At 39.2% G+C, this 18512-nt stretch overlaps 1 protein-coding gene across 1 annotated transcript in view; it reads right to left on the minus strand.

Moving 5' to 3' along the window:
* LOC102199689 (glutamate receptor ionotropic, kainate 4-like) overlaps positions 1-18512 on the minus strand; it is a 306415-nt gene that overhangs the window by 85793 nt on the left and 202110 nt on the right. Inside the window, exons 4-5 of the mRNA XM_013910444.1 lie at positions 10774-10938; positions 4903-5000 (exon numbers count right to left, since the gene is read on the minus strand). Coding sequence (XP_013765898.1) covers positions 4903-5000; positions 10774-10938 — 263 coding nt within the window. The remainder of the gene's footprint in view (positions 1-4902; positions 5001-10773; positions 10939-18512) is intronic.

The following is an 18512-nucleotide window of genomic DNA, read 5'->3' on the forward strand; positions in this document are numbered from 1 at the left end:
TTGTGAACATTTTGTGTTACAGGATATCCATTGTCTCAATACCAAGATTAATGTGGGCACTTATGCTTACTGTTTTTTTTTAGGGCCAAGCTGGTGAATGCCATCAACAAGCATTCCCATCAGAATGAGAAAGGTGACCTCTCTGCAAGACAGATAACACACACACCAGCAGCTGACTAGGCCGATTTGCACACCTTAAGCCTGAGATGAAGGACTTAATCAGCAAAATCAGATGGTGTAGTGTTTGATTTGAATACAAATCTGCACACTCCTAGCTCTTGATAACATCCAGGTGAGGGTCAATGAGTTAAAGGATAATTCCGCTTTACGTCATCTCGACACATTTCCCATATACGGGGATGTTGTGATCTTTTCTTAGCCTCCCGTAGACACAAAGCAGGGAGTCAGTGTTCTTATCCATAATGGACAATAAAATAAAATGTCAGCGCCGAGCACATGACATTAATCACAAGTGTAACAATCAAATGTAAAAGGCAGTGACTCAGATACTGTGTATTCCGCTACTGAAACATGTACTTATATAAGGTTCACCGACCAACAGTGCACAAAAAGCTCCACCTTTACCATCTACAGCAGTAAAATGCTACTTAGGTATTTATGCAGTAATCCAGTGATATATTGTAGAGTATAAACAAAATACGTCTCTCAGTGGGGCCAATGCCCTAAATTATGGGTACTTTAGGTACCTTTAGGTCATGTGCTAATAGAATTTATGTAATTTTATGCAGGACTTAAACTAGTAATGGCATTTTTATATAGTGCAGTTTTGCTCCCTTTGCTTAAAGGATCTTGTTGTTGTTTATCAGTAGTCGAAGGGGGAAACGACTCTGTTGCAACACTTGGCACAGTTTTGAGCAGAAGCTTGTTTTATGTGTTGCCATCAATCCAAATGTAAACATTATGCTTCTCAGATAAAAAGGGAATCATAACTAAAAATAACCAAGAGTGTTACGTCACGGCAGTCAGTTGCATTTTTGCAGTAACATTTTTGTTCGATATTAACCCTCTCAGGCTCAAATTAAGTTTTTGTTGCTAATCCACAAAAGAATACCTGCAGTGGTACTTCTGAGTAAAAAAAAAACTATGTATGTGGGGTAATCAGGTTGTTAGCTTTTACTTGTTGCAAATCTGCAACGCCTGCCTTGAGAGGGTTAAAGAATATCAGTGCAAAAAAACCCCTAAATATAGGCTTTAATAAATTAAGGAACACAAGTAAAATGACAGAGTCTCAAAGATTAAAACAGAAAAGCTGCTCTCACACATTGCCGTGCCCCCGGAAAATCACAGAAAAGGTCCTGTTCGGAGGAGACAGTTGTCAAGACTGATAGTGGATGTAGGAGTGTTAAATTTACAGAACAGTTGGTGATGGACACCAAACTAGCACAGCACAAGCCCAGTGCGAATGTTTCTATGAAGCTGTCACGCGATGTGGGAGACCACATTATATATTTGTCCCTTTTTACTGATGACTGAATTATCAGCCGTCTAAATGCTAAAGCTATTCAGTCTGAAGAAATGGTATCTGAGCTGGCCGAGCTGTATGCTACTGGCTGAGGCCCGATTAAAATGACTGCTTAATTAAGTGTTACATGAGGATTAAATTAATATGACAACAGCAGATCTTCTAATCCTGTCAGTCTCTGTGACAAACAGGCACGATTGGCTGAGCTACAAAGTATTCTGGTAATCCAGCCGATTGTGCGACCCAGATCACAAAGAGAAGACATCAATAAAGATGGAATTTGAGCCAGTGTAGGAAAACTGCACATCTATGCGGATGGTATCAACTCCTAAGAGTATTTTATTTCTATACTGCGTTGATCGGTTAACAATTCAAAATGTGCATTTTCTCTTCATGAAGTCTTTAATATTCATACGGTGGTATTATCATAGTCAGTGTTTCAAAGCTCTCTGTACCGCCAGTCAGTGCCGCCAGAGATTTTTAACCGCAGGGAGTCCTGGTCTGTCTGTGGCTATAATAGACTGATATCTCATTAGAAAGACAAGCTGCACTGTACCAGAGGACTTTATTGGAGCTAGTATGGCAATAGAGTGTGTTTTAGTCGTTCTACTGATCAGATTCCTGCAGTTAAATAGGCGGCTTCACTGCAGACACAATCTAATTATGGAAGAGCACAGTAAAACACACTGAATGGATAAAATGAACGATGGTTGACATGTTTTTAAAAACTGTAGTTAATAATCAAGCCGTTTCAGAATTTACTAATTTATTCAGCAAAATGTATTAAAAAAAACATCAAATTTACCGCACCACATCAGGGCTGTCACAGATACATTTTTCCGAACGCACATATCTTATTTATAATAGATTTTTATCTAGTTTATAGTTTTGTCTCATTTAGAGGAGCGCTGTCTCTTGACATCAGGCAGCAAAACAAACCATGTCAGAGTTCAGACGAGCCAATTAGCATCCAACTGGGATCTGTTTGGTTGCAGTCAAGCTCTGTACAAAATCCAATCAGTCATGTTTAAAGTGTGCTCAGATAAGAAATTATACATTTTTAAATCAGACCAGTATAATAAAAAACATCTGCTAAATATCCTCATTTTAAGGAATTGATGGATGGCCGGTTGTTGCTTTCAATAAATGAGACACAGAAGAAACCAAACCAGACTTTGTATAAAACTGCATAGTTGTTTTAGTTTCTAATTATTCTGATAAAATAATTTACCATACTGTATATTTCCAGTTGAGTCACACTGAGAAAAATCTGACATGCTCAAGAGTGCAGGAGACAGTATAACAACTTTAAACATAAGCAGTCATGTGGCCCCAAAAAGTTGCCCACACACTTGTCCACCCCTGCTTTAATTAGTCACAAGAAGTCATTAAAACTACTTTGATCTTTCAAAATCGTGTAATAGTAAGAAGCTCTGACAATTTCATGTCCTTCTGTAGGTTTTTCAGAGAAAAAGGCAGCACATTTAGAAGCCCCCCCTCCTCCAATTCTGCTACTGTGAGACTGAAGGCCATGCTCGTTTTGGTATGCCATACACGAGCATATGCAGCAGTATAAAGGCTAAATGATCACTGCTTCACAGTGTTTGGCAAATAAAATTAAAACATTTTGGAAGGCAGTTACAGAGACATGTGAGAAAATTATGTCAAATGAAGTTCCAAATACCCCAAAAGCATTTCTGCTTGGTTTGTAGCCAAAAGAACACAGTTGTCATCAATGTGAACAAACATGACTGAACCTCAGGTTTTAAATCCTAAAAAGCTATCAGAAGTGTTTGGGGGAAGGAGGGGGGGCAAACAAAAAACAAAAATGAAAAATAATAAAGCACATTGACTAGAAAATACTCATAGAAAAAGATGAATCATGTCACATCATATACTAGAAAAAAATAACACATGAAGGGTGATTTAGATCATTTTGAACATGGCATGAAGTCACTGGTACTAGAAGGGCGGTTTCAAATTTTTTTGGAAATTGCCACATGGCCGTCTGAGGATTTACAGAGAATTGTCCAAAAAGACAAAACATCCAGCAAGAGACAGTTCCCTGGGTATCTTGGTCATGCCAGAGGTGCCAGAATGCTTTGAGCATACCTTCTGCAAGGTATGCAGAAGAGCATCTTTGACTCCACAACATGTCAAATCTTGAAGCAGATTATCTAAAGCAGCAGAAGACCACAGAAGACAGTCCTGTCACATCAAAATGGACCAAAATCTCTAAGGAGTGATTTCAGCACCTTCTTGAATCTGTGGCATGAAAAATTAAAACAGTTCTGAAGGCAAAAGGAGGTCCAAGTTGGTGTACCTAAGAGAGCAGTAGCGAGTATATACAAAAAATGGTTTAATGAGTTTGGGAACAATATTTGAACTATTTGCTCTTTGTTTTCTTTGTATTTGGATATTTTATCATTACTGCAATTCTTTTTAAAATATTAATACAATATAACTGAAAGGGAAAAAATGTCCAGTGATATTTTGACTTGAGCTGTATAGCAATGGAGAAAAATGACACGGTAGAATTTCATCATTTTTACGAACAACTGGGAACCCTTTCCCCGTAAGTCTCCTGCTAAACCCACATAGCCACTAACGAGCGTCAACGTTTCAAACTCTTTGGGCCAGATTTACTAAGTAGGACAGACTAGTGTGAGGCTGCAAACAGAAAAAAAAAACAGAAGAATAGGAGGGGAAATTTCTGTGGGTGATCTAATAACAATGTGCACATTTATTAACACAGTCCATCTCCTTTATGTCAATATGAACAATCCAATCTACCAACAGCAGGGGAAATATGCATAGGGACACAAACGAGCAGATCCGATGAGAGTGTGAGTGATTGACCACAAACAAGGGAAAAGTTTAATACTTTAATCTGGCAGAAATAAGTCAGTGACAGTTGGATAAAAGGTGCGACCACTGTGGAAATGTAAAAAGGTGTCTCATGAGATGCACAAGGGAAATTTCACATTTGCAAGCTATCTTGCTGAGTTTTGACTGGTGGGGTGAATTTATTATTTAGATAACATTTGCAGTCTGAAGGCGGTAGGCATGTGACAAATGACTGCAAATGTGAATGACGCTAAAACACTTATGCACAACAGCACTTATGTACAGCCTTATTAAAGCCCTGCTTGACTTTCGAATGGTTTATGCAGTGTGTTATGACTTTCAGTTGGAGATCATTGGTAATTTTTGATTTATTCCAGAAAATTATAAATTCTAGTTTGTAATGATAAGGACCTTCTGGCATTCCAGATGAGTCACCACACAATAAGCAATTTTCCTTCATGAAAGGAAAACTTTCTGTGCAAATATAATATTTGTGCAGCTAAATCTGCCCCTTTTTTTCTGTGTGGCTGAATCGCACGCCACCAGCCCCGGGCCAGTTGGTTGGAACTTACCTCCTTCTCTCCACATATATTGCTGATGATTGAGTTGGAAGCTGGACTGGCAGATGGACCAAGGACTGCCACCACCCCTTTGGACATGATCTGGCACACTGGGAAAAAAAACAGAGGAGGAGTACAGAGATATAAGCAGGGGCAATTAGAGGTAACAGAGATAATTAAAGTAAAGTAAGGCAGTTGGTGTTTAGATGTTAGATCAGGCTTTTTTTTTTCAGGCTAATGTTAATGGATCCATATGATCACTGCCTCAACCTCTGAACAGATAGCAGCCTGCACCAGCATTTCTCCTGTCTCAAGGGAACCAGAAACTACAAGTGTAAGGGAAATATGCACAAGGGCAGATGCTACACTCTATCTGCCTTTGGATGTTTTACTTGTTGGGGATATTAATATGATCAACTCTCAAGTATAAAGACGGAAAGATATGCAGCAAAAAAGAAAGAAGACAATGACGGATAAACAGAGTGGGAGTCGGTGAAAAGCAGACGTTGGGAAATGTGACAAGCAGCAATATCTGGAGGGTGAAAATAAAAAATCTGGTATTTGATAATTTGCACATGAATGCAATAATATCCCCAAAGGTGACACGCACACACACACACACCCACACACACACACACACACACACACATACACACACACACACACACACACACACATCTCATCGTGCTTTTCAAATACAACATTTACAAGGATTGATTTAACAGCGGTACCTTTGGGCTTTAAAACATATCTGTAAACAGAAACATTTCAGTAAAAGTGACTTTCTTTCCTTTGCCATGTGCACGGGCCATATGCTTTAATCTCCCAAACTGGGAAAGAATGCCATTTCTTATGTGTTTATAATCCCTGGCTTGTAATTAACACACTGCAGTCCAGGGTGTAAAGAAGACACACATACTGAAGCACTATTATTGTGTGAGCATGTGTGCACCAAGTGTGTGAGTGTGGGTGTTGGTAATTTGGTGGCTGTTATTGGGGAATTGCTGAGCATTAACCAGCCACCAGTGTAAAATAGGCAAAGGGGAAACATTTCCAGGCCCGTGCGGTGCATCGAGAGGCAGTGAATCGAATGATTAATAAGTAATCCGCTAGTCACCCATGGGGCTTGTAAGACATGAATACACTGCCATCTTACATGAAAAAAAACAACACACATGTATACAGTGCACACGCACACACTAACGCATCCACGCCCACACTTTTGTTTGCACCTGTCTGTAATGGCTTCACTGAATTATAAAGCTGAATGATTTGACTGCAAGCCAGAATGCTCCCGGCCCCGGTGACACTTTCATTTGCTCTCTTTGTGCACGGCGAGCTTTTTCTGTGTGTAAATATGTGAGCCATATTGAAAGTATTTGGACAGTTACACTCCTTTTTTTTGGAAAAAAAAAAACACTGTGTGGGATTCAGTTCTTTTACTATATTAGGTCTAAATTAGAAGGATCCAAAAACATTGCTTAAACTAAACAATTATATAGGTTTATGTAAGTATATGTAAAAGCACTTTACATAGGTTAATTCCTAAAAATGGATGTAGCTCTGGATGAAAAGGTCAATAGAGTGAAATCTGCTTTAAAAAAAACAAACCCAAAATGTTACTCATGGCCCAAATCAAACAGCATTTAAAGGCTATCACGCAGCAGAATTAGCAGACTACTCTTCAGTTGTGCTTTTACTGCTATTAAAAGTTGATGGATAACTAATGAGGTACAATATATTGCCACTAGTATTCGCTCGTCTGCCTTCACATGCATATAGACCTGAGTGACATCCCATTCTTAATCACGAGGTTTAGGAGTGTGTTTATGGGAATTTATGACCATTCTTACAGAAGAGTGTCTGTGATGTCAAAGAATGATGTTGGATGAGAAGGCCTGGCTTGCAGTCTACTCTCTAATTCATCCCAAAGACGTTCTGCCCAGTTGAGGTCAGAACTCTGTGCAGACCACTCAAGTTCTTCCACACCAAACTCACTCATCCACGTCTTTATGGGCCTTGCGTCATACACTGGTGTGCAGTCATGTTGAAACAGGGAGGGGTCATCCCCAACCTGTTCTTGCAAAGTTGGGGGCATGAAATTATCCAAAATGTCTCAGTATACTGAAGCGTTAAAAGTTCCTTTCACTGGAAATAAGGGCCGAGCACAACTCCTGAAAAATCAATTTACACACTGTTCTCGAGCTAAGAACACTATGCGCCTCAGCATCTGCCGCTCTGTGATTTTACATTGCCTACCCTTTAATGGCAGAGTTGCAGTTGTTTGCAGTCACTTCCACTTTGTTATAATACCACTAACAGCTGACTGTGGAATGTTTAGTAGTCAGGAAATTTCTGGTGACATCCTATTACGGTACCATGCTTGGGATTCACTGAGCTGCTGAGAGCGACCCGTTCTCTCACAAATATAGAAGCAGTCTGCATGCCTTGGTGCTTGATTTTATACACCTGTGGCCATAGACGTGACTGGAACACCTGAATGCAACGCCAATGATTTGGATAGGTGAGTAAATACTGGCAGTGTGGGGTACATGGGATCAGCTAGAGGATCTGAGTATCCCACATTCAGGGAGTCAAAAAAACCAACAAGATGCTACAACAAGCCATAATTGAAAATGTAGGCGCAGACAAAGTCCAATGAAAGTACAGCGCTGGAGTTCAGGTAGTCACTGACTACCACAGTCTGTTCCTTTCCACATTCATTACCACAATTAATTTTCCTCAAAGGCCTCATGAGAAACTTGGACTGTTGTGAAGGACCGCAACAAAAAGATTATTAAGTGATCAAATTAATATGAAGCTGCACTCGGTTCTGCTTGGTATTCATTTTATTTATACAACGGTCCCAGTTTGTCATGTGGCCTTTGGGGGAAATTAATTACCCACCCCTGCTTTATTTGTTCACAAGAAGTCAAACTCAGCACAGCCCCTTTCTGATGGCAGTCTGACTCAGTCGATGACACTGGGGACCTCTGCTATGAAGATTTTCATCTTCACAAGCCTCAAAGCCAGTGGGACTACTCTTATTCAACAAGGAGGAATGTGCCACACTCTTTTTTTCTGAGGGTGAAAGTGAAAAAATTGGATTCACCTTATCTGGAAGAAAAGCTAAACACCAACAGAAACTGTTGTCTCTGACAGCCTTAAAACCTGTGTGACCATAACTGCCATAAACACAAGCGTTCTTTTTCTCCTTGATAATAACTATTTACATAAACATCTATATACATCTCCAGAAATACTTCACAAGATTTCCATAATTATGCAAGTCCCTCGAGTTCCTTTGTGGTTCAGATCATAAGATCATCTTTAGGCCATTATCACTATTTAACATTGTTTTTCACTAATCAATACAAGGTAGTATAACCCTGTAAACTCACGCCCTTAAGAAATAGGGAAAAAATCCAGTTAAGACTCAGGAGATAGGGCTCTTCGGCTGAAATTTTTGGTTTATCGGGTGATGGCCTTCAGCTCACACTGGAGCGGTATACAGCTGAGTGTGAAGCGGCGGGAATGAGAATCAGCACCTCCGAGTCTGAGGCCATGGCCCTCAGCCAGAAAAGGGTGTAATACGCACTCCGGGTCAGCTAAGAAATACTGCCCCAAGTGGAAGAGTTTAAATATCTCGCAGTCTTGTTCACAAGTGAGGAAAGTTGGGAGCGGGAGATCGACTAATGGATTGGTGCTGCAGCTGCAGCGATGCGGACGCTGTATCAGTCCATCGTGGTGACGAAAGAGCGGAGCGTAAAAGCAAAGCTCTTGAGCTCCTACACAAAGCGGATGTACAAGAACTTTAGGTAGTTACCGAAAGAACGAGACTGCGGATACAAGTGGCAGAAATGAGCTTTCTCTGATGGGTGGCTGGCCTCTCCCTAAGAGATAGGGTGAGGAGTTCAGCCATCTGGGATGGGGTCAGAGTAGAGCCGCTGCTCCTCCACAGGAGCCAGTTAAGGTGGTTCAGGCATCTGACAAGGATGCCTCCTAGGCGCCTCTAGGTGAGGTGTTCTGAGAATGTCCCCCTGGGAGGAGGCCCTGGGGCAGACCCAGGACACGCTGGAGAGATTATATCTCTTGGCTGGCCCGGGAGCGCCTCGGTGTTCCCCCAGAAAACCTGTTGGAGGTGGCTGTAAAACATGATGGAGGCTCTGTCATGGTAAAGAGCTGCATTTCGGCCAGAGGTGTTGGGGATCATGTTAAAATTGATAAAATCATGATAGCGGAAAAATACCTTCAGATTTGAATTCACAAATCAATGCCACCTTTTTCAGCACGACAATGATCCCAAACAATGAAACACCATCATTCATGGATTGGCCTCCATAGAGGCTCAACCTTAACTTTATTGAAGCAGTGTGGGGTCATCTTGACAGAGAACAGAATAAAAGGCCTCAACATTTAAAGAAGAGCTTTAAATGACTTCAAGAAACCTAGAGATCTTTCCTGAAGACTACTTAAAGAGAGTAAATTCAGGATGTGTTCAAGAATAAAGGTTGTCATATAGATGTCACACATTATTATATAGAACAGAAAATCTGTGCATGATAGAATCTTACAGTATGTGGATGTTATGCAGCAAGCAGTCTATGTCCATACTGAACAGCCAGGAAAGGACTCATTGATGGTGGGATCTGACTTTTCTTCCCAGGTAATTCTCACTCTGTGATATTTTCATCTATCCGTGGCCGCTGATCCGTCCCTAATCCAAATCCTGGCTCTAATTACACACTCACACTTTCACACACTAAACATTTGCACAGTATACACAAAATCCAGCTTGTGCACAGCTACACACTTTGCTTTACATATACCCACACGCACAAACACAAACACACGGGGACACATGCACGCACGCAAGCACACTAAAGGAACCACACTGTGAGGTTTGTCTTAGCCCGGGCAGAGAAAGTAAAACAGTTTGTTGTGGTTGTGGTAACTGAAGTGCTGTTTCCATGTATTAGGCAGGCACCACTGAAGCTCTTGCATTTGGGAAAGTAGGAATGTGTCATATTGAAAATCAATGGCTGCACTTTTTACAGAGACACACTGCGCTGTATTGATTTGGGGTGTTTTAATTAAATTTTTAAAAACAAACAAACCAATAAACATTGAGGTGTGATGCAACAAGTCACCAGACAGTACAAAAATGCTGTGGGTAAGTGCTGATACCGCTGATAACAAATAGCTACTCTGGCTTGTGTTAATAGGGTCACTCTCAGTGATGCATTTGTCACATCTAGGTAACAAATTAGTGGGAATCCCATGATGGTCTGGCCTACTTAATAAAAGCTCAACAACACCTGGATTAGAATGTCCACTGCACCTGGTGGTTTAGGCCAAACGTGACGTGTTCTGTCTTTTCGTGCACATTTCCATTTTTATAACTTGGGGCTAATGGCCGATGCGTAGACGTAAATGTATAATTGTGCCAATCTTTATTGCCACTTCTCAGAAATCCCAAGATCTTTAAGAAAGAGATCTTGGAACAGCTTGAAAAGATGAGACTTTCTGGAGAAAAAAATTAATTAAATCTCAGTGAATTTGTTGATTCCTTTTTCAACTGATGCTTGTATCACAGCGTTGATGGTGGAGATTTATTTTCTGAGCCTATTGTTCAGGACTAAAATGCAGGATTACAGGGAGTATAAATGCTGATGGGCCCGCGGTGACATCACAATCGGAAAAACTTTTCAAGGTCATCTCTAAAAAAGCGAGCAGCCATATAAAAAAATAGAACATCTATTAAAATATGTTATGAGCAACTACTTGCAGAAAGAGCAAGAGAGGCTCTTTTTCTCTGAATGAATAAACATGTTAGCCAACAAACACACACAATCACTTGCTTTTCTTTCCTGTGCTACTTACTTGTTTCCCCCATCTCATATTCGCTGTCTCTCAGCAGTTCAAAGATGTCCACCTCCAGCTTGCCAGTGATGGAGCGGTTACTGCTCCTGTTGATGCTGTCTTTGGCCAGCGTGATAGCCAGACGCTCTCCTCTGCTGCACTCCATAGGGTCATCAAGGATGGCAGCTGAGGAAAATGGAAAAGGCCATTGTGTTGTGAGACTGAGAGAAAATCCCCCAAAATAAAACACATTTATTCTCACTGGTAAGTGAAATATTTCCCAAATGAAGGAGAGTGAAGGTGGCCTTTTTGCCATTGAGTTGAGGAATTTAAAAAGACACTTTTTCCCCTTTCTTTAATAAAAAGTCTAGTCTACAGAAAGCAGCTCCCAAGGCGGCGCACAGGCTTATTAGGACCAGTGCTTATTTGACTTTTCGTGAACACCTTTCTCCATTATTCTTGAGTACCTCCAATGGCACAGCATTATCCTTAATAACTCCATACACTTTTCCAAGCAGCTTGTAGAGTAGGGGTGGGGTATTTAATATTTCCAAAAAGGTGAAGTGCTACATAATGTAAATAATGGATCTGTATGGTAAAACCCTGAAATCTTAAAAGCTTTAAATTCTTTCACCTATTCAAAGGCATTTTAAAGGGCAGCACAAAACCTAAAAGTCATAACATCCTCTATCATGCAGCACAAGAATGAAAATCAGCATCTGTAATGGCATGCCAGACACTTAGAACACCAGTCACTGCAGCAGCTTTCCAAAGACGCTACGTACACCGTGTAGGTCTACAAAATTAAATCAGTTTGTCACAAGAACACTAAAGAATGACAAGACAGCATGTTGTTCTCCAAAATGATTTAGGTGCATTCTCTATGCAATATTTGTTGCAGTGTAGTCGCATTATAATCAGAGGAACTGATTCCTGTCTTGTATATGGCTTAGCTAAGCCAATTATAAAGGGATTGGATATAGATGATGCTTTCTTCTCGTTTTTATGCAGAAAAAATAATGTAATTCCACCACAATAAGGCTGCAGATGGTTATTATAAATCATTGCACAACACATCATAACTAAGGAGTGGCACATTTGTGTGCATGCTCCGATTTTTTTCTTTTTGGGAACAACATTATGGACTTACTCCGTGACCTTTAACGGCACAGGTGTCACATTGTCATGATGAGCAATTATGCAGGCGCAGCAAACATCATCTGTTTACTGTGTTGTCAGAAAGGAGAGAAACAGAATTGCACACAGCTTCTCATTCTGTCTCTTATTTCTGATTATAAGTCCAACCATTAATGGGCTTTTTTTCGTGAAATTGTGTGGCTTGATCCACTGACTCTATGCTGGATCAATGCTCGTTAGAACCCTGACAAGTCAGCAATATATCAACAATCAGTCAAGTGCCTATTCATTACATAACTGCAACAATTTTGAAATTATATATTGACAACTTAATCAGCTTTCGACTCAATTACATCAACAAATATTTATATGAAATGCAAGACACCTTCAAAAGTCTACAGTCAGGAAAGTAAAGCCTAATAAAGTGTGCAGCAGATGTCTGAAAGCAGGCTTTGTAATTACTGTAATTACACTGGGCTAGCACAAAGGTTCTTAAGTTAAATCGATTACATCTGCAGTTAAAGCGCAGGCAGGAGATAAAAGCAACCAACCCGGAAAAGTGTGAAATTAATAAGACACAAAAAAAATACAATTAAGTACAACATGGCTGAAAGGGAAATGTGCTGTAGGCTGTCCAATATAGAAGAAAACCGTGGGTTGCGTGTCTCATCTTATCAGAATTAAATGATCAGACGTGCATGCAAAGCTGAAACATGTTTGAAGTGACCTTTTCCCTACGGATCACACAGCTGAATAAACATCAGCTAACTCTGACTCGCAAAGATGAGACATACCCACTCATCTGATACCATCACAGCGCCAAGTCACAGCAAGTCAATATCTACAGCCCACTGAATGCTCTGTGAACAAGCGGAGAGTAGCTGTGGAAGGTCATCTGAGGTTGCACTCACCTCTGGCTTTTAAAGCTGTGAACAAAGGACATGTTTGCTTCTTCATGGACCCAATAGACTACTTCTTGATTATTTCCAGCTTAATATCATATTATTTAGACACCATTGTAAAATCAAGAATAAGATGCCTTCAAGAGCTGTGTGATGGTGCAGCTCACAGGTCTTGGGTTCGAATCAACCAGACAGCTGGGGCTGTGTTTGCATGTTCTTGCGCTTGTGTGGGTTCTTACCAGCTCCAAAGATATGAACGGGTTAGGTTAACTGGAAATTCTAAAGCGTGCGTGGGAAAGGCTGTCTGTCTCTTTGCTTTAGCCCAGCAGTACACTGGAAACCTGTCCATGGTGTATACCAACTTTTGCTGGGATAAGTTCCAACCCTGAATTGGATAAGCAGACGAAAATGGATGGCTGGATGGAAGTATAGAGAACTTTTCCTGGATTTAATTGTGTAGAGAAAAAATGACTCTGTTCCAAAAATCTTACATTAGCTCTCTCCGCTCTGTCCTAACACCCCCCATCACACAAGCACAGTCTTTATACAGCTAAAAATGTATCGGTGCTGACTTTTATCGTCACATTGGATTTAGTGCTTGCTCTTCCAGGTGAAACACTTTTGCTTAAACCGGCAGCATGCCTTGCTTCCTGTGTGGATACTATTCAATTGAAACTGGCTTGAAACAATATTTGACCGGTTAGTCTCCTGTCACGGGCTCTTCTAAAGCCAGAAAACAGTCAATTCAATTCAATTTTATTTATATAGCGCCAAATCACAACATAAGTCGCCTCAAGGCGCTTCATGGAGGCCAGTTTCCTCTCAGATACAGTATGGCTATTATGGAATATGGGAGTCATAATAAATGACAAAAAAACCAAAAACCCAACATGCATGTTGACAGAACATATTAAAGATGTGATGAAGGATAATAAAACTAAAACAAACAAACATTGTATGACTGCAGGACACTGTCGACTTTAAGTAATTTAATTGCATTTTCCAGTTAATTTTTTTCCATAAGTGTAAAACATTTAAAACATTTAATTGATTGGTATGCATTCAGCTTATACTAAGCATATTTTCTTAACAATTCATTAGTTATTAAACAAATAAAACTTTGATTTTATATATTTCAGCTAGATTTTACTCAAAATGATTTCTTCATGTTAATGAGGGCAAAGACTTGGTTTTTGGAGTGTAGAATAAAGTATGAACAGCAGGATTCATTCTAAAAAAAAAACCTTGATTATACGGACTCACTAACTGCGCAGTAACTGCTTCATCCGGCCATGTTAAATAAATTTTGAATCAATGTTGAAATACTGATGAAACTTGTCAGTGTAATAGTAATGACATTGGAATAACATTGATTCAGTTTGATTAGGTTGATTATGTTTTTCTAAGATACGATAAGACAAGACTTTATTGATCCCACGACGGGGAAATTTTTGCGTTACCTCAGCGTAGGTACAGATATCAGAAGGAAATACAAAAATACAAATAAGTACAACCAATGAAAAAAAGTAAGATAACACACTATATACAACGGTAGCATACACAGTATGTGATTATGGATACAGTTGTGGAAATATGCAAGACATAAACTATATAGCTTATAATTGTCGTTGTTTATAATTGATGATCTAGTTATAGTTGACCAAGTGAAAAGTTATGGATTCAGAGATGACTGGGAAATTGAAAAGCTATTATCAATTGAACTGTTCCATCACACCCCTCGCAATGTGGTACATCCCGTCTGACCACCATTGGTCACTGATCTATGGTTGACCAGGAATTTATATTAAAATACGATTTATTTATAGATGAAAAATCATGATAGCTGTCAATATAGTTGACTGGGAAATTAAAGTATTGCATCCCATATGTCCACTATTAAGATGATATTTATAAATCTATGATACAGGAGACAATCCTGTATTAGTCGACATCACTGCACCCCAGAGATCTCCTCTGCATCAGGTAAGCATTTACTTATTTTTTAATATTTTAAAGGTGCCAAATGTATTTTAACCAATTATATTTCATACTTCGTCAAATACTGAGTACAGTGACACATATTGCAGATGTGTAACTGTCACCATGGTCATTATTAGGCACTTCAAAATGTCAATAACCGAAGTTAGCTTGCTAACGTAACTGACAACTTACGCAGATTATGTTAGCTAGGATGAATTCTGGAAAGAGAGAGATATATATGAAAACCTCTGAACAAAGTCTGCTTTTTCCTTATTTTTTTTTCATGTCCTATTTTCAGTTTTTGGTTTTCTTTTCTTTTTGTACATGGAGTCACTCAGCAAGTGGAGGCAGTGACAGTCTGTGACTCTTTTACCTTCAGGCAGTTCACAGTTAGCATTCCCACCAGGTGGAGGCAGGACATCATTCAGTAGGAGTGAATTCATCAAAAATTATTGTAAACTAATCTTGATTTAATAAATTAAATAAACTTAACTGATGTTAGAGTTTAATAGTACACTCAAAAATGTTTCACTCAACATCATTACACCATTTATTATAAGATAAGTAAATTTAGATAAGTAAATTTCATTATTCTGAAGTAGTGGAAGTAATTTTTTTTACATCAGTTGAAACAACACTTATGTCCTCTTGATCTTTAGTAGTGACGTCCACATTGTTTCAGTATTAACTGAGGGTGCAAAAATGATCAAGAACCAATATCAGAATTCAATGATGATTCAATGACATTTAGGTTGAGAGTATAACATTGATTTTACATACGTTCAATTATTGTTTGCTATCTGTGTCAGCATCTCAATAACTGTATATTTCCCCAGTTTAATTTGCAGACCTGTGCGTGTGTGTAAAAAGCCACACTGATTGTTGTTTCTTTAGTGGGCACTTTTCTCATTTAAGAAAAAAACAAGAAAGAAACATCACCTCAAAGCTGCAAGAAAAAATATAAATGCCAATACAATATTAGTATTTTAGTTAAATGCTGTAATGCACAATGAAAGCTACCCGCAGAAGTAAGTAAAATCAGTAATTCTGGCAGGTTCTGTTCCCGGAGGAAATGACATTTTACCGTGGTCAATACATGACAGCTGGCAAACAAGCAGGGCTGTTTTCACGCAGCGAAAACACGGGCTGGAGTTTGATCCATTGAAACCAATCAATGAGTTGCCAGAAGGTATGCTGAGGCATGGTGGCATCTGGACTGTGAAAGAGAGCTTCAGTGAAAAATAGGCAAAAACAAACAAAAAAATTCCTCTGCAGTACCGGCACACAGCGGCAGGCTATGATCCAGTGAGGTTTTTTTTTGTTTTTTAAACACCCCTCAGATGTCATCCCTTAATTAACTTGTCACGCTGATTTTAATTGTTACACCGTCAACATCAACGGAGAAACTAATTTGCTTGAACTACATAAACTCTGCTAATCTTATAAGTCATATAAACAAACTAAAAGACAGATTGAATGAAGCAAGGCAATATTGTAGAAGTGAGTCTTGCTACCCAGCAGCCACCTTGGTCACACCCATTGGTGGCCATCTCACTTCTTATTTGAATGAATCACTTTAACTTTGGTGTTCGAATCAAATCTTTGTCCTCGTTATCCCAGAATAAGGTATAGGAGCATTTCTCCCTCCTATTTCTATTTCTACATGTGAAAAATTACACAATGATAAGACCTTAAGAACGCTGTTAAGAGTACAGTACCCTAGGAAAACAGCTAAGGGTGATACAAGCACCATCTTTACAGAATATATTTCCTGTCTGGATTCTTTTCGACCCACGTCTCTCTGTTATAATGTCACTGTTGTCATTAAACCTTGTGACCTTATGAGTCCTGCTTTTAGAGGCTGGATTTATTTATCCTGCAAATGTGATTCGAAGCAAAGTAGAAATGTTTACACGTTCAGAAGTTTACTTGCAGCAGTTTCCTGGCTTTGGAACAACACCTTTAATGACGTAATCATACAGAAGCTCAATGTGTTACTGGAAAGTGGCAGTCAAGGGTAAAAAATTCATTATCTTATTGAAGGATCTTCTTGCTTCTCTATTAACTCAATGGGTGCATCTCCCTTTCCATCAGGGCGAGTGCTAAATACAGATCAAATAAACAAGGGCTTCTCCTTCTATATGAGGCAATTAATGGTAAAGTGCTCGCCAACTTTGATTGGAAGAGAATCTATTATCGGAGGGATGCGTGGGGCGGGGGGGAGTGTTCTGTGTGACTTGGCCTTTGATCAAATAATAGGGTTTTAAAGAGTCCAGATACTCTACAGTGATTTAACATGACTTTTATTCAAATGGAAACAAGGATAAGAACATCATAATCTATTTTCATATTGGCAACCATTCCACATATGTGTTCTCAGCAGTTATTATTATGTAGGGCAGATACCCTCTGCTCAATGAGATAGAAAAATCACCTTTAGGGCAAATAATTAATGCTGTGTCTACAGCATTTCATAGAAACAAACTGTGTTAGTAATGACAAAGTAATTCTTTTAGGCTCAGCAGGTCACAAAACTGATGGAGCTACACAATAGAAAGTGAAAGCATGAAAGTACATACTGGTCCTGTTTATATTTGGGGTCCTTCAGGCCTTTTCTTTTGGCAGTAGTCACCAGACACTTTGTTAGGCACACCTTGCTTGTACAGAGCTTTTGTTTACTTTAGAAGTGTTAATTCCTCATGTAATAGATTCAGCAAGGTCCTGGAATCACTCCTCTGAGATTTTGGTCCATATTGAGATGACAGCATCACACAGCTGCTGCAGATTTGTCGGCTGCACATCCATTCATTTCATATTTATATACTTCAACTTACATCAAATAGCATATGCTTGAGTTATTCAGGGAAAAAAGTGGCTCTCTAAATCATTGTTCACATGGCTGTTGCTTGTGATCTCTCAGTGCTTTCCTTTTCTCTTCTGTTTCGCCGCATCCCCAAACTGGTTGTGGCAGATGGGCCCTCCTGCCTGAGCCTGGCCCTTGTGGAGGTCGCTAGTTGTTATGATGAAGTTCTTCACTTCAAGCGTTTGACCATAGGGGATTTGATGACTGTTGGAGTTGTCTTGCTAATATTAAAGATAGACAACATTTGTTGTAAACTGACCCTGTGTAACGTACGATGGAAATAAACTCAATTCTGTGTCAAATGTTTAAGTGTTTATATCCAGTCAGGATCATTTAAGTTATTTTGTTATTTTATATCTGGAAACTAGGGCTGCCACAAACAATTATTTTGATAGTCGACTAGTCACCGATTATTTTTGCGATTAGTCGACTAACCAGATCATGCATCGATTGGACGTAAAACGTCCAGCTTATTGCACCAGCAGCATCTGCTCTTATATAACTATCATTAGCTTACAGCTTTAAGTGTTTAAGTTATGTGCTAACTAAAAATAAAGACAAGATGATATTTTATTAAATTTTAATGAAATTTGCAGATTGTTTAGGTGAAGTTCACTAAACTCAGCCGTCTGCTCCTTGCTATCTAAAATATAACAGGACATCGGAGTATATTCTCGAGCATCTCACACTTCTGATAATCAGTTGTCTGCTTGTTTATTCATCCATCCATTTGTAACCCAGTGTTAAAAACGGGATTAAAAGTATAAATATTCATACTCTCACGATGGGAATAAATATTGATAAAAACAAAGTTAATTATAATAAATACTGATAAAAAGCATGTAAACATAAGTTTAATTAATATGTACATATGTATA

The sequence above is a fragment of the Pundamilia nyererei genome, unplaced genomic scaffold (genome assembly GCF_000239375.1).
Source record: "Pundamilia nyererei isolate P.nyererei 1_Seehausen unplaced genomic scaffold, PunNye1.0 scaffold00003, whole genome shotgun sequence".
NCBI classification, from domain to species: Eukaryota; Metazoa; Chordata; class Actinopteri; order Cichliformes; family Cichlidae; genus Pundamilia; species Pundamilia nyererei.